Raw genomic sequence first — 13,984 nt, 5'->3', positions numbered from 1 at the left:
AAAACCTTTTTCTGAACCGTGTCCAGAATCATTCCTAGGAACAGCAGACGAGTTGTCGGGATTAAATGGGATTTTGGAATATTCAGAATCCACCCGTGTTGTCTTAGCACCTCTTGAGATAGTGCTAAAGCTGTCTCCAGCTGTTCTCTGGACCTTGCCCTTATTAGGAGATCGTCCAAGTATGGGATAACTAATACGCCTTTTCTTCGAAGAAGAATCATCATCTCGGCCATTACCTTGGTAAAGACCCGAGGCGCCGTGGACAATCCGAACGGCAGCGTCTGAAACTGATAGTGACAGTTTTGAACAATGAACCTGAGGTACCCCTGGTGTGCGGGGTAAATCGGAACGTGTAGATACGCATCCTTGATGTCCAAGGATACCATAAAGTCCCCTTCTTCCAGGTTCGCTATCACTGCTCTGAGTGACTCCATCTTGAACTTGAACTTTTTTATGTAGAGGTTCAAGGACTTCAGATTTAGAATAGGCCTTACCGAGCCATCCGGCTTCGGTACCACAAATAGAGTGGAATAATACCCCTTTCCTTGTTGTAATAGGGGTACTTTGACTATCACCTGCTGAGCGTACAGCTTGTGAATGGCTTCCAACACCCTCTCCCTTTCGGAAGAGACGGTTGGTAAGGCAGACTTCAGGAAACGATGAGGAGGATCCGTCTCTAATTCCAACCTGTACCCCTGAGATATTATCTGCAGGATCCAGGGGTCTACCTGCGAGTGAGCCCACTGCGCGCTGTAATTTTTGAGACGGCCCCCCACTGTCCCCGAGTCCGCTTGAGAGGCCCCAGCGTCATGCTGAGGTTTTTGCAGGAGCCGGGGAGGGCTTCTGTTCCTGGGAAGGAGCTGCCTGTTGGTGTCTCTTCCCTCTTCCTCTGCCTCGTGGCAGGTACGACAAGCCCTTTGCTCTCTTATTTTTGTAGGAGCGAAAAGGCTGCGGTTGAAAGGTCGGTGCCTTTCTCTGTTGGGGAGTGACTTGAGGTAAAAAAGTGGATTTCCCGGCAGTAGCCGTGGCCACCAAGTCTGATAGACCAACTCCAAATAACTCCTCCCCTTTATACGGCAAAACCTCCATGTGACGTTTTGAATCCGCATCGCCTGTCCACTGTCGTGTCCATAAGGCTCTTCTGGCTGAAATGGACATAGCACTCACCCGAGATGCCAGTGTGCAAATATCCCTCTGTGCATCACGCATATAGATAAATGCATCCTTTATTTGTTCTAACGACAGTAAAACATTGTCCCTATCTAGGGTATCAATATTTTCAATCAGGGATTCTGACCAAACTACTCCAGCACTGCACATCCAGGCAGTTGCTATAGCTGGTCGTAGTATAACACCTGCATGTGTGTATATATTCTTTTGAATAACTTCCATCTTTCTATCTGATGGATCCTTAAGTGCGGCCGTCTCAGGAGAGGGTAACGCCACTTGTTTGGATAAGCGTGTGAGCGCCTTGTCCACCTTAGGGGGTGTTTCCCAGCGCGCCCTAACCTCTGGCGGGAAAGGGTATAATGCCAATAACTTTTTTGAAATTATCAACTTTTTATCAGGAGCAACCCACGCTTCATCACACACGTCATTTAATTCTTCTGATTCAGGAAAAACTGTTTGTAGTTTTTTCACACCATACATAATACCCTGTTTTACGGTATCTGTAGTATCAGCTAAATGTAACGTCTCCTTCATTGCCAAAATCATATAACGTGTGGCCCTACTGGAAAATACGTTTGAATTTCTACCGTCGTCACTGGAATCAGTGCCCGTGTCTGGGTCTGTGTCGACCGACTGAGGCAAAGGGCGTTTTACAGCCCCTGACGGTGTTTGAGGCGCCTGGACAGGCATTAATTGATTGTCCGGCCGCCTCATGTCCTCAACTGACTGTTTAAGGGAAGATAAACCATCACGTAATTCCACAAATAAAGGCATCCATTCTGGTGTCGACCCCCTGGGGGGTGACATCTGCATATTTGGCAATTGCTCCGCCTCCACACCAATATCGTCCTCATACATGTCGACACCACGTACCGACACACACCGCAAACTCACAGGGAATGCTCTAATGAAGACAGGACCCACTAGCCCTTTTGGGGAGACAGAGGGAGAGTCTGCCAGCACACACCACAAAGCGCTATATATACAAGGGATATCCTTATATTAAGTGCTCCCTTATAGCTGCTTTAATATATATATATATAGCCATTAATGTGCCCCCCCTCTCTGTTTTACCCTGTTTCTGTAGTGCAGTGCAGGGGAGAGACCTGGGAGCCGTTCTGACCAGCGGAGCTGTGACAGAAAATGGCGCCGTGTGCTGAGGAGATAGGCCCCGCCCCTTTTTCGGCGGGTTCTTCTCCCGCTATTTTTCCAGTCAGGCAGGGGTTAAATATCTCCATATAGCCCCTATGGGCTATATGTGAGGTATTTTTAGCCTTGTATAAGGTTTATATTTGCCTCTCAGAGCGCCCCCCCCCAGCGCTCTGCACCCTCAGTGACTGCCCAGTGAAGTGTGCTGAGAGGAAAATGGCGCACAGCTGCAGTGCTGTGCGCTACCTTATGAAGACTGAGGAGTCTTCAGCCGCCGGTTTCCGGACCTCTTCACGCTTCAGCATCTGCAAGGGGGTCGGCGGCGCGGCTCCGGGACCGGACTCCACGGCTGGGCCTGTGTTCGATCCCTCTGGAGCTAATGGTGTCCAGTAGCCAAGCAGCAAATCCACTCTGCATGCAGGTGAGTTTACTACTTTCCCCCTAAGTCCCACGATGCAGTGATCCTGTTGCCAGCAGGACTCACTGTAAAGAAAAAAAAAACCTAAACTAAACTTTCTCTAAGCAGCTCTTTAGGAGAGCCACCTAGATTGCACCCTTCTCGTTCGGGCACAAAATCTAACTGGAGTCTGGAGGAGGGTCATAGGGGGAGGAGCCAGTGCACACCACCTGACCTAGTAAAGCTTTACTTTTTTGTGCCCTGTCTCCTGCGGAGCCGCTATTCCCCATGGTCCTTTCAGGAACCCCAGCATCCACTTAGGACGATAGAGAAAGATTATTAATGCTATTTTCTATGAATGAATGATAGGCAGCTTTAAAGCTGCTGCCAAACTTTCCTGTCTGTTCCTGTTCAGTTCATTAGCAGTTTACCCCAAGAGTAAGTTGCATATTACACTAAGAGAGTGTAATATTTGGGATTTCATTTTTTATTTAATTTTTTTAAAACATTTTTCTTCAACCAGGGGGGTTGGGGGATTAAATAGTTTTTGGGCACCTGACGGAGCTATTCAATTGTTATGCTCATCAGGCTTGAGTGCATTTGGGTGCGACAAACCCATAAACATTTAAATAGCACCATCGGGCACTTACAGGTGCACAAAAACAAATGAATCCCACAAGGCCACTAGTTGGCTACAGCTATGGGCACCTATAGATAAAATATAAAGCAGATTTTACAGTAATCTACTGTAGTTCCCAATAAAATCTAGCCTGTTACGTTGGCACAAGCAATCATACACATTACAGTGGAGACGCTGAAATAGTTAAAATGAATATTTAGTCACAGCAGATTACTGCGTTGTGCAAGCTTCTCTCTGGGTTAGTAAGTAACACCCCACGGTCTGGCAGAGGCTTGGAACCACCCCGTTCCGCTCTGCATAGTTAGTGTAACGAGGGAAGGCGCTCCATAAATTACATTATGAATACCAATTAGACAAGGCATTGTAGCGCAGTGTCAGAGAGAAGTGAAACCAGCCTTCATGAGGTGCAGTGCAATCTGTGTGTCAATCAGAGGCTAAATGAGGTCAGCACATCCTACTATACCTGCAGCTTGCTGTTTACCCAGTATCAGAAATGTGACCCAGCAGCCTCCACTGTACACACACACTGGAAATATTGTATCGCTGGCTGCACATGGCCAGCAGGGTAAAGACAGAACTTTCACCCACGTGTAAGACAAGCCATGCCCAAAGCAAGAGCTTACAGGCGAGAACGTCTCATCCTAAACACAACACAAGAGCTGGCTTCTACAATGAACTCTAATGTTCACAGGAAGCATACACCTGCTGGTCCCTTTAATAAGTCAGCTTTGTGAGGGGAATTTAAATGTTTTTTTGGGTGTCCATAAATAACAGGTACCCAATGGAGGTGTTCAATGGTTACGCCACCTTCCATTTCTACTTGCACCCTTCTGAGGTGGTGAGCAGCGACATAATAAGATGGGCTCCATCTTCGGCAGCCCGGGCAGTACTTTAGAGGAATTTAGATGCCTTTTGTGAATAAACCTGGGGCTCTTTAGTGCAACAATCAATGGCAGCCAAAAATAATTGAATAGCCCTGTGGGACCCCCATTAGCTACGGGCGCACAGAATCCCCCCCAAAAAACACTGAATGGCAGAGGCGGTGCCCAATGCCTCATGCTGACAGAAAGCGGTCGAACACCCGGTTGGCTTCCAGTTCCAGCCCTGCAGCCCCTTTCAGACAGAAGAAATTGCCGGGTCAAGCACTTGGACCCGATAACTCGCTGGTTCAACACGGGTCCTTCTTCTGTGTTAAAGGGTCAACCTGTGTCGCAATTTCCAGAACAGCAACCCTGGTCAAAAGTTGGGTTGAAGTCCTGGGATTTTCTATACAGGTTGACCCAGCAAATTCTTCTCCTGTCTAAAAGGGGTATAAGTGACAACATTTGATGCATGATGGTTGACAAGCACTTGCGGTGAGCTCTAGTAAAAGCAGCAATGATACAACGAAAACACTGAAGTGCCTGTGAAAATGCTCAAGGGTGCAGGACATTGATAACCCTACTCATTAGATCGTATATGCAGTAGTCTGTACGTTAAACCGGCCCTAGACTGCACGATAGTGCAGCCGACATCGGAGGAGAAAAGGTACGATGATCTGAGCAGGTCTATAAGCTGCACAATGGGCGGAATTCAAATGTTTGTCCATCGGCAGCCACTTGTTGGCGCCAAACTGAGCTATTAGATTGTAGCTCCAGTCAGGCGTCGAGGGCTGCAGGCACCTGCATTTTAACTCACACACCTTTCCTCTATCCAGGGACAGCGAGCTGAAAGGAGCAAAAAGTGACCTGTTTGGCACTTTTTTCGCGATCTCGCCCAGCACTTTGGTTGGGTTTAGCAGCTTTACATGACTTCTTGTGCTGATCGTGCCCATAAATAACAACTGAATTGCGCCCCGCAATCTCCAGTCACTTTAGATGGTAGATTGAGGGGGCAAAACAATCATCGTCCAATCCATTCACGCCATGAAGTTGGCTGAACGACAGGGTTCATAAAACAAGCCAAAACGATGCAGACCTGTTTCAGGGTGGGAATGGTTGATGTTCAAACCAGCTCAATATATGTAGTTCATTAAAGGATTTAATATATTTAAAAAAAAACAATATATTATACCAGTCCAGGAAAAAAAAAAAAAAAATTGGAAGCCAAGGTGGCAAAAAGCCTAGGAAACATGACCAGGTCACATGAAAGCAGAGATTGCCCCCACTGAAACGTATTTACCAGTAGCCTCCACAAATCACTCCCAGCAATTAGAGCTCACAGCAGTGTTGCAACATACCGTGTTATTAAGGAGTTAGAGCCAAGGTATGTCACTATAGGAGTGCCTGGGAGTAGTAATGGCTCCCAGCAACTGCAATGCAGGAGAAAGGTGATGTTACAGTATTTAAGTAGTATAATGTTTTGGATAATTATATGCTGTAAATTATTAGGTATAAGGCCATGTTTCTCTTCTTATTGCGTGGCCTATTACAAAATAGCTGCCGCCTTACTCTTGGCTAGATTTGCCCAAGCCCGTTTTATAGGAGAATGCTTTGAGCCTCAGTTCTGCTGAGCGCCTCATACACCTCTCTCAGAGACTTGGTCCTTTCCAAAAAGAGGTCAGTGGTCAATATTGCCCCTCCTTGTTCACCTTACCATTCGTATAAATTCAGAGTTCACGGAAGAGAGAGATAAACACTGGTCTGTGATGAATCAACTCAGCAGGAGTGCATCACAGCACTGGACTATCACAGGCATGTTATCACAGTGGTCAGCACTGCCATTTCAAAAGTGGTTGGGCCATCGGTTTCATTCCATCCATACCACTAAATAAAAAAATCTCTTGTCCGGTCTCCCCATATTCACAAAAATATCAGCACTCTTTTTGCCTGGTGTTTCGCTTCAGGCTGTTCAATTAAACCCCTTTTTTTTCTCCTAAAAATTGTTTGGCTTCTGTATACACTCTCCGTCACACACAGATATACAAGTGTCACATTATCAAATTAATAAGCTAGCAATACCTGGCAGCTCACTCGCACCAGGTATTGTGGCTAGATGTAAGAGGACACATCGCACTATAAACATACTGCATTTGTACGTTTCAACAAAGGTCATCTAGGATGTACTCTGCGTAGATCAATTATTTTGGGGTTATAGGTCAGGGTTTCACTTCAGTTGTCCCCTTCCGCCCCATCAGGGAAGCCTGCACATGACTCTGTGGATCCCTCTGTGAAAGCTTCTTGTATATTATTCAGATTTACTACACTCTGCTTTTAACTCCTTCTGTTGCCTGCACTGTCTCTTTAGAAAGAGTATAGCATCATCAACTTAGTGAATGCCTTATTCCAGAGCTCGACAAATCCCACGGGCTAGGTAACCAATGCCCCTAGATTTTGCTGCCTGGCTACCAGATTTTGGAGGGAGAAAGCAGAACCTCTTCAGGCCCAACGGAGATTTTTGGAGGCTTACCTATATTGCGGCGCCCATTTCTTGCACAGGAGAGCATGTGCTGAGTGTATGTCCCGGCCTGCGCTGACTGCCATCTCCACGTGGTTGTTTGTCTGGAGGTACCCCCTTATTTGTGTTGCAGTGGAGGTTTGTTGCCCATGGGGCTTAAGGGCCCAATACACTACTGCGACATGTCCGTCGCGGGGGGCAGGATCGCCCAAGATACATCGTATGCTGTCCTTTTGCATATGATGCATCTTGGGCGATCCCAACAGGGTCGTACCAGATTGAATCTGCAGCACATTCAATCTGGAGGATCCGATGCTCACGGGAACGCGCATCGGATACACCTCCAAAATGCCCGACTTCATCAGATATATCAGGCCGAATGCCCGTAATCGGAAATTATCGTCCTAGTGTATGGGGCCCTTTAGCTGCTCATTAATGTGGCTGGTGGGGGGGGGGGGGGGCGTTTCCTGGGGGGTAGCTGCGGAGGGCTGGTATCCCCTTGTTTGTGTGACCCTAGGGACTGGTGTCTCTCATTCTACAGGCTCAGTAAAACATAAGCCATGCTTTACCTAATCCAAACTCTGCAATTGCAGTCCAAGTTTTAAAGGATATCAATGCTTGAGCACAGGCGACGTAATTAGTCAGTCGATCTGATTAAAACATCTGGACTCAAGCAGGAATATCCTTAAAACCTGGACTGTAAAGGCGGAGTTTGGAAAACTCACAAAGAGCAACCTTACTAAAGGCCATCAAGGGGTGTCACCTAAAATAGTGGTGTCACTTTATTTGGTATATGTACTCATTAATACAAATATCAATTCAACCAATCATGTGGCATTAACTAAATGCATAAAGCCATGCAGACATGGTCAGGTGGTTCAGTTGTTCAGACCAAACTGCAACACAGGATAGAAACACTATGTAGGCAACTGACAGCTTGAGGATTGTTGGTGAAAGATCGGGTAGTTTGTACCTGCTGAAATCCTGGTATTTCCACACGCTAGTGTGTGGCATTGACAAGAAACGGGGGGAGCAATAGAAACTGAACAAAACATTGCTAATTAGATAGATAGAGAACAGCCATGCTTTATAACAATAGAACGCAGAACGCATCAAGGCACATTGGGGTCAATTCAATTTGCCGACAGTTGAATAGCACCGGGAATTAGCGCCTGGCGCTATTCAATACAGCGCCATGTGCCACTTAATTGTCGGGATTTCTTCTCGCACCCTCGGGGTTAAGTCTGGGAGAACGGGCATTCACAGACTTAACACTGAGCAGAATTGAATAGCGCTGGAAGCTAATTCCCGGTGCTATTCAACTGTCAGCAAATTGAATTGACCCCATTGAGTATTAGGATGGTGGACCCTGATGTGGTCTGCTGCTGTATCCTATCCATTTCCAGTGTCTTAATGCAGGGCTATTTCAGTTGCTGCTGCTACCCTGTCATATTGAACAAGCCTATATACCATTCCCTGCTCACCACAACTGTGGATCACTGGAGGTTTTGTGCGCCACTCTGCGTAAACTCTAGAAATAATCGTGTGCACTCCTGATGGCAGCTACTCAACCGTTTTGTTTTTTTCAGCCAACAGGTGCGCTAGCATGAATTCTGCGCAGCACCTCCTGAGGTAGTGAGCAGGTGTCCAGTTTAGGCATCACACTTTTTGTGTTGTACCCAGTATTTGGGCCAGGTACAGTAGTTTTTTGCAATTAAACCCGGTCTATTTTGGCCTGATCAATGTGAAAGGTATTGGGCGCCCAGCACCAGAACAAACAATTGCATAGCACCCCGTCTAAAGTGACAGGAGATATGTAATGACGGCGGCAGAAAAACCAATTGAATCACCCATAAAATACTAAAATTCACTCAGGTCATCTGAAACAACTGAACCCCTTGACCATGTTTACAAGCTTTTATGGCTGGAGTTACTCGTACAATTACCTCAGTAAGCAGGTGTATATAATGAAGGGGCCAGAGCAAAATAAAAACATATGTACATATTCCTTCACATACATCACTACACTATCAAAATGGCAAACAGCTGAGAAGCCTGTCTAACAAAACCTCCGATTTCATGCACACTAAATAGGACACTCGCATACCAGTAAGCACCACCTAGCAACAGAAGTACCTACAGCACACAGCAAGACAATCTAGATAGACAAGCAATACCTTTGTTGAAAAGTCAGTTTCTAACCTTGCTACTTACACTCTTGTTTGCACTACTGTGGTCTGGCAAGAAGCCATGGAGTAAAGAACGTCCTTCAAAACGGCTGTACACGTTGAATGAAATAGCATTCTCCTTCAGTTCCACGCTACTCCACATACTGTACCATATGTCTGGCACCAACATAATAATAATAATAATAATAATAATAATAATAATAATTAAAAAAAAAAAAAAAAAAAAAAAAGAGAGAGAGCTCTGTTTGTACAGCATTAAGGGGGACGCAGAGACCAACAAGACCACTTAATAACCGTGACTGGGAACAAAATGGGATTACACTCTACCACAGCTGCAGATCCCAGCAGCCAGGTAACCAAAAAAAAAAAACCCCCCACAACAAACCTTATGGAAGACACTCAACTCTGGAGTACCATCTGTGACCGGCAAAGTACTACGCACAGCCTCCCTGGCTTCTAGAATTTACCGACAGGCTAATAAGTTCTGTATTACTTTATGCTATTTTTTGCAACAGCTATATCACCTCAGTGTTTAACAGGTGTTTCTTACAAAGCGTGGGGATGAAACAGCTGGCAGCCGTCATAGAATATGGTGGGAACGGTATGCACTGTCACTAGTGAGAACGGGGACCCTGCTCATAATGTGAATTTAAGCATTTTAACAGCACTGACTGACAGCTTCAAACGCAATAGTAGAGACATGATCTTGGTTGTATAAAGCAGCCATTTAAATAGCGCTTTAAGCTGTATTACTTGCATGCCACCTTCAACCTACCAGGGACGCAGTTTCCACGGGCAACCTTCTGACTGGAAACCATGGTATCCACAGTACATCCTAAACTTACGTGACATGAAAAACACCATTGAGGGTCTAACTGCAAACTTCCATTCATGGCAGCACATACTTGCTTTAAAACCATTAACAGTCTGCCAATTACCCTTGCCATCATTATATATATTCATACATCCCACCCTTAGACAGATAGCGCCCACTGGACTGGCCCGATATTCCCTCTCCAGTTGAGGGCTGTGGGTGAATTCAGTTTAGCCTGACTGACCATATTCGCCGGTCCAGCACAGAAAGCTGCGGCCATCTTTATCACTCTGCACCCTGTAGAGGTCGTCAGGAAAACATGCAACACCAGGGTCAGCCGCAACCGGCCAAAACACGCACAGCCACAGCATAATGTGCCAAAGTAAACCCCCTGCCTCCCCCCCAGAGGACAGACAGTGCTGAACTGCAAATGCCACCTTAGCATGATAAATACAGAAGTAGTGGAGAGAGATAAAGTATCAACCCATCAGCTCCTAAATGTCATTTTTCAAAAATAGCCTGTAACATGGCAGTTAGGAGCTGATTAGCTGTTACTTTATCTCTCTCCTAGGCTTAGTACATCGAGCCCGTAGTGTATTATGTAACAGTCAGGCAGGAGAGACAGGAACACACGAACCAGCTACAGACTTCTGCACCATACTGTATACACCGCGGCCAGACACTACAGTGTAAGCTTTCCATAAAACCAACTAGGGTGCATGCAAATGAGAGAGTGTGTGCACACAATAATACTCACCCACATAACACACGGTGCTCCGCAATATCAGAGTATTATAGTCAGCAGCTGCCACAACAGGATGTTATATAGCACTGCGGTGTAGCACAGGATTAAAATACAGATATTAGTAAGCGATCAGAACGTGGGGGACACTAAACAAATATATGTAAACTTTTACACAGATAATTAGGAGTAAAAGTTTAGTTTCACCCATGTCCTGAACACACATTGTACTTACATGATACTGTATGTACAGCTGTAAGCTGGAGATATAATTCCAGCTATAAAATATATATATATATATATATATATATATATATATATATATATATATATATATATATATATTAAACACTGCCAGTAGCCTACCTGCATGGGATAAGAGGCTGCAGAGGATACACAGATGGAATACATGCTATATATCCCGGGTGACCGTGTTACCTGCTGGAGAAAGTGCCTCCTCCGCCCCCAGCAGAAGTTTATGACCTTCAGAGTAGTTGTGACAACTTCCATCGGTGAGCCCGCCGCCTCCCTGCGCCGCTGCCAGGTACACCATGGGCCCGTGTTGGGGGGGCTGCACAGTGCACCGGGGGCTGTGACGGAAGGGGGGCCCCCGATGATGCAGTGGGGCCCCCACCTCCGGTGGGTAGCTCCTCAACGCCCAGAGACCCAGGCCTATGCCGGGAGCCGTCCCCGGACAACCCACCTTCCTCCTCTTCTCCCCTCAGTCCGCCGCTCGGTACCGGGGCAACACAGCGAGCACCGGAAGCTGCGAGGTTACAGAGTATAACCCTGCAATATACTGTCCCGCCCCGCCTGCCGTCACCCCGCCAGCCTATGGCCGAGGCTGTCTTGCCAGCCAATGGCAGCGCGCGTCTCATTTTCGGCTAACGCCCGCGCCAATCAGGCGTGAGCCGCTGTTGGTTCTGCACGCAGGACATGCGGCACCTAGAGGCATAACGTGTGTTAGGTCATCTTGTCAGCGATACGGCCGCCATGTTGGTGGAGCCGGCAAAGTCTCTGACACCTGATCTGAGGGACCCTGGGAGCCCAGTAGCTGCTCCCCCCAGTGGTCTTTTTATTTGTTATGCTTTATTATATGATGTGATTGGAAATAAATAATGCCATATGTACGAGGAGAAATGATGTGAGCAGTAAGCATATTTATCAAAGTATGCTATATATGCTGGGAGGGGAGGTGGCTGCTAGGAGATGTAGTCCTCCCTGCTGCTGCGTTTGGACACCCACAGGTGGGGGGGTTCACATTGGGTGTCACACACACACGGGGGTCACAGGTGTCTTACACGGGATCCGGTCTGAAGATCGACAGTGCCTAGGTCGACAATGTTTAGGTCGACCACTATAGGTCGACATGTTTTCAAGGTCGACAGGGATTCTAGGTCGACAGGTCAAAAGGTCAACATGGGTTTTTCACTTTTTTTCTTTTTTTGAACTTTTTCATGCTTAACGAGCCATGTGGACTACGATTGGAACAGTAACCTGTGCCGAGCCAAGCGGTAGTGGAGCGAGGCACCTTGCCCGAAGCATGGCGAGCTATGCGATGGGACACGGTGCACTAATTAGGGTTCCCGGTCACTGTACGGAGAAAGCGACACCAAAAAAACATGAAAAACTCATATCGACCTTTTGACCTGTTGACCTAGAACACGTCGACCTAGAAACCCTGTCAACATTCAACCCCTGTCGACTTAGTGACTGTCGACCTATAGTGGTCGACCTAAACATTGTCGACCTAGACACTGTCGATTTAATGATCCACACCCGTCTTACACATACTTACTGCAGCAGAACACCAACCCTTTGGGAGGAAGAAGACACCACTTCAGAAGGTGAGGAATTAAGGACTAATTACGCTAATTGGAAACCTCCAATTAGTCATTGAGAGGGGAGAGAGTTCCAGAGCAAGTCCCGATAATTTTTCCTAAAAATAACGATTTTAGGAAAAATCAGACTTGCCCAGGAATCACTGCAGCTCATTTTCTCTCCTTCAATTGAAGGTGGGGTTTTTAAGAAATGAGCGCTAGCAGAACGGTGCCACCCAATTGGTCAGAATAGTACAATAAATGGAGAACTGTTTTTTAGGCCAATTGAGTTATCATGGAGCTGCCAATTATAAATAACAGATCTTTCACACTTTGGGTCTTTTGTGATTCTGACTTTGGATCCTTGAATGGTGCAGATCTTGAGATCAAAGTCTTGAAGATACCTGGTTAGATATAGTTCCTGCTCTTAATCTATGGGTGAACATAAACTAGTACTGGGCACTTGGCGGAGACCCAGAGCGAGGACGCAGAGTCTAATCACGCCGGTGGTTTTCACCAGGTACCCCGGCAAGGGAGTTTGGGCTTTGCTGCTCCTATTGTGCAGGTCCCGGCCCCCAGCCTGGGTCACCCAGTACTAGCTCTAAAGGACTTTGGTTGAAATGAGAGGCAGCAGACTGTCAGGCAAGATCTGGAAATCTTAGATGCAGGACTGTTATAAGTTCATGACTGTGGTTTAAATAGACTGAAACTGATGACAGATATCGGACTGGAACCGATAGTAAATATCGAACTGGAACCGATGGCAGACATTGGATCAGACTGGAATCGATAGCAGATACCGGACTGGAACTGTTGACAGATATCTGACTGGAACCGATGGCAGATATCGGACTGGAACCGATTACAAAGAGTATCGGACTAGAACTGGTGGCAGAGAGTATCGGAGCGGAACTGATGGCAGAGAGTATCGGACCGGAACTGATGGCAGAGTATCGGACTGGAACTGATGGCAGAGAGTATCGGACCGGAACTGATGGCAGAGAGTATCGGACTGGAACTGATTGCAGAGAGTATTGGACTGGAACTGATAGAGATGGTGCAGCAGGATGGAGAGCTGATCTGAAGTCACTGAGAAGGTTGAGAAGCCGCAGGAGCTTCACAAGAGACACGTACAGTAGCTAGGCTGTTGACATGGTTGCAGTGGCAGCTAGTAACACAGACTGCAGCCTGTGTGCTGAACAGATCTCTTAGATAATGAACTTAGCAAAACAGGATACACTTGAAATGCCGGATGGCAGACTAAGTCATAAGACCAGGTACTAGAATAAGAGGAGTAAAGTCAGGATTGTGACAGAATCACATCATCAAAACCCCAGACCGCCCTCTACACATGAGAAGTGTGCAGCATGACCCCCCACTGAAATTTGGGATTTTATTGGACCTTATGGGAGAGTGGGTACTGCAGGTGGGATTCTGCCCTGAGGTGAAGCTACAGGTCTCAGCAGGGCTAAACTTGCCTTAGTTTGCTTCAGGTTAGACTTTTGTTAGCTGTGGCTGAAAATAATGGCCTCTGTCATTGGTGTCTGGGAAATACCAAGAGACCTCTGGTCTCTTCCTAGGGTTGCGTTCAGATCCTGAATTTGGGGAAGCATTGAATACAACCCTGCCAGGCAGTACCCCCTGTTATCTTATGTCTCAGTGCATGCAGTCATAGGCATCCACACACC

The 13,984-nt window shown here is 46.7% G+C and overlaps 1 protein-coding gene across 3 annotated transcripts in view; it reads right to left on the bottom strand.

The window, feature by feature from the left end:
* ZFAT (zinc finger and AT-hook domain containing) overlaps positions 1 to 11,253 on the bottom strand; it is a 352,244-nt gene extending 340,991 nt beyond the window's left edge. Inside the window, exon 1 of one of the 3 annotated variants that reach the window (XM_063921238.1) lies at positions 11,180 to 11,253. Coding sequence is in view for 1 of the 3 variants with exons in the window: in XM_063921235.1 (XP_063777305.1) it covers positions 10,915 to 11,029 (115 nt within the window). In the remaining 2 variants the exon portion in view is untranslated. The other 2 variants (XM_063921235.1, XM_063921239.1) reach the window with 2 other exon arrangements.
* Between the last annotated feature and the right edge of the window lie 2,731 nt (positions 11,254 to 13,984).

Source organism: Pseudophryne corroboree, chromosome 5, assembly GCF_028390025.1.
Source record: "Pseudophryne corroboree isolate aPseCor3 chromosome 5, aPseCor3.hap2, whole genome shotgun sequence".
NCBI lineage: Eukaryota > Metazoa > Chordata > Amphibia > Anura > Myobatrachidae > Pseudophryne > Pseudophryne corroboree.
Note: the sequence above shows the minus strand (reverse complement) of the source record. Positions and strands in the feature narration are given on the sequence as shown.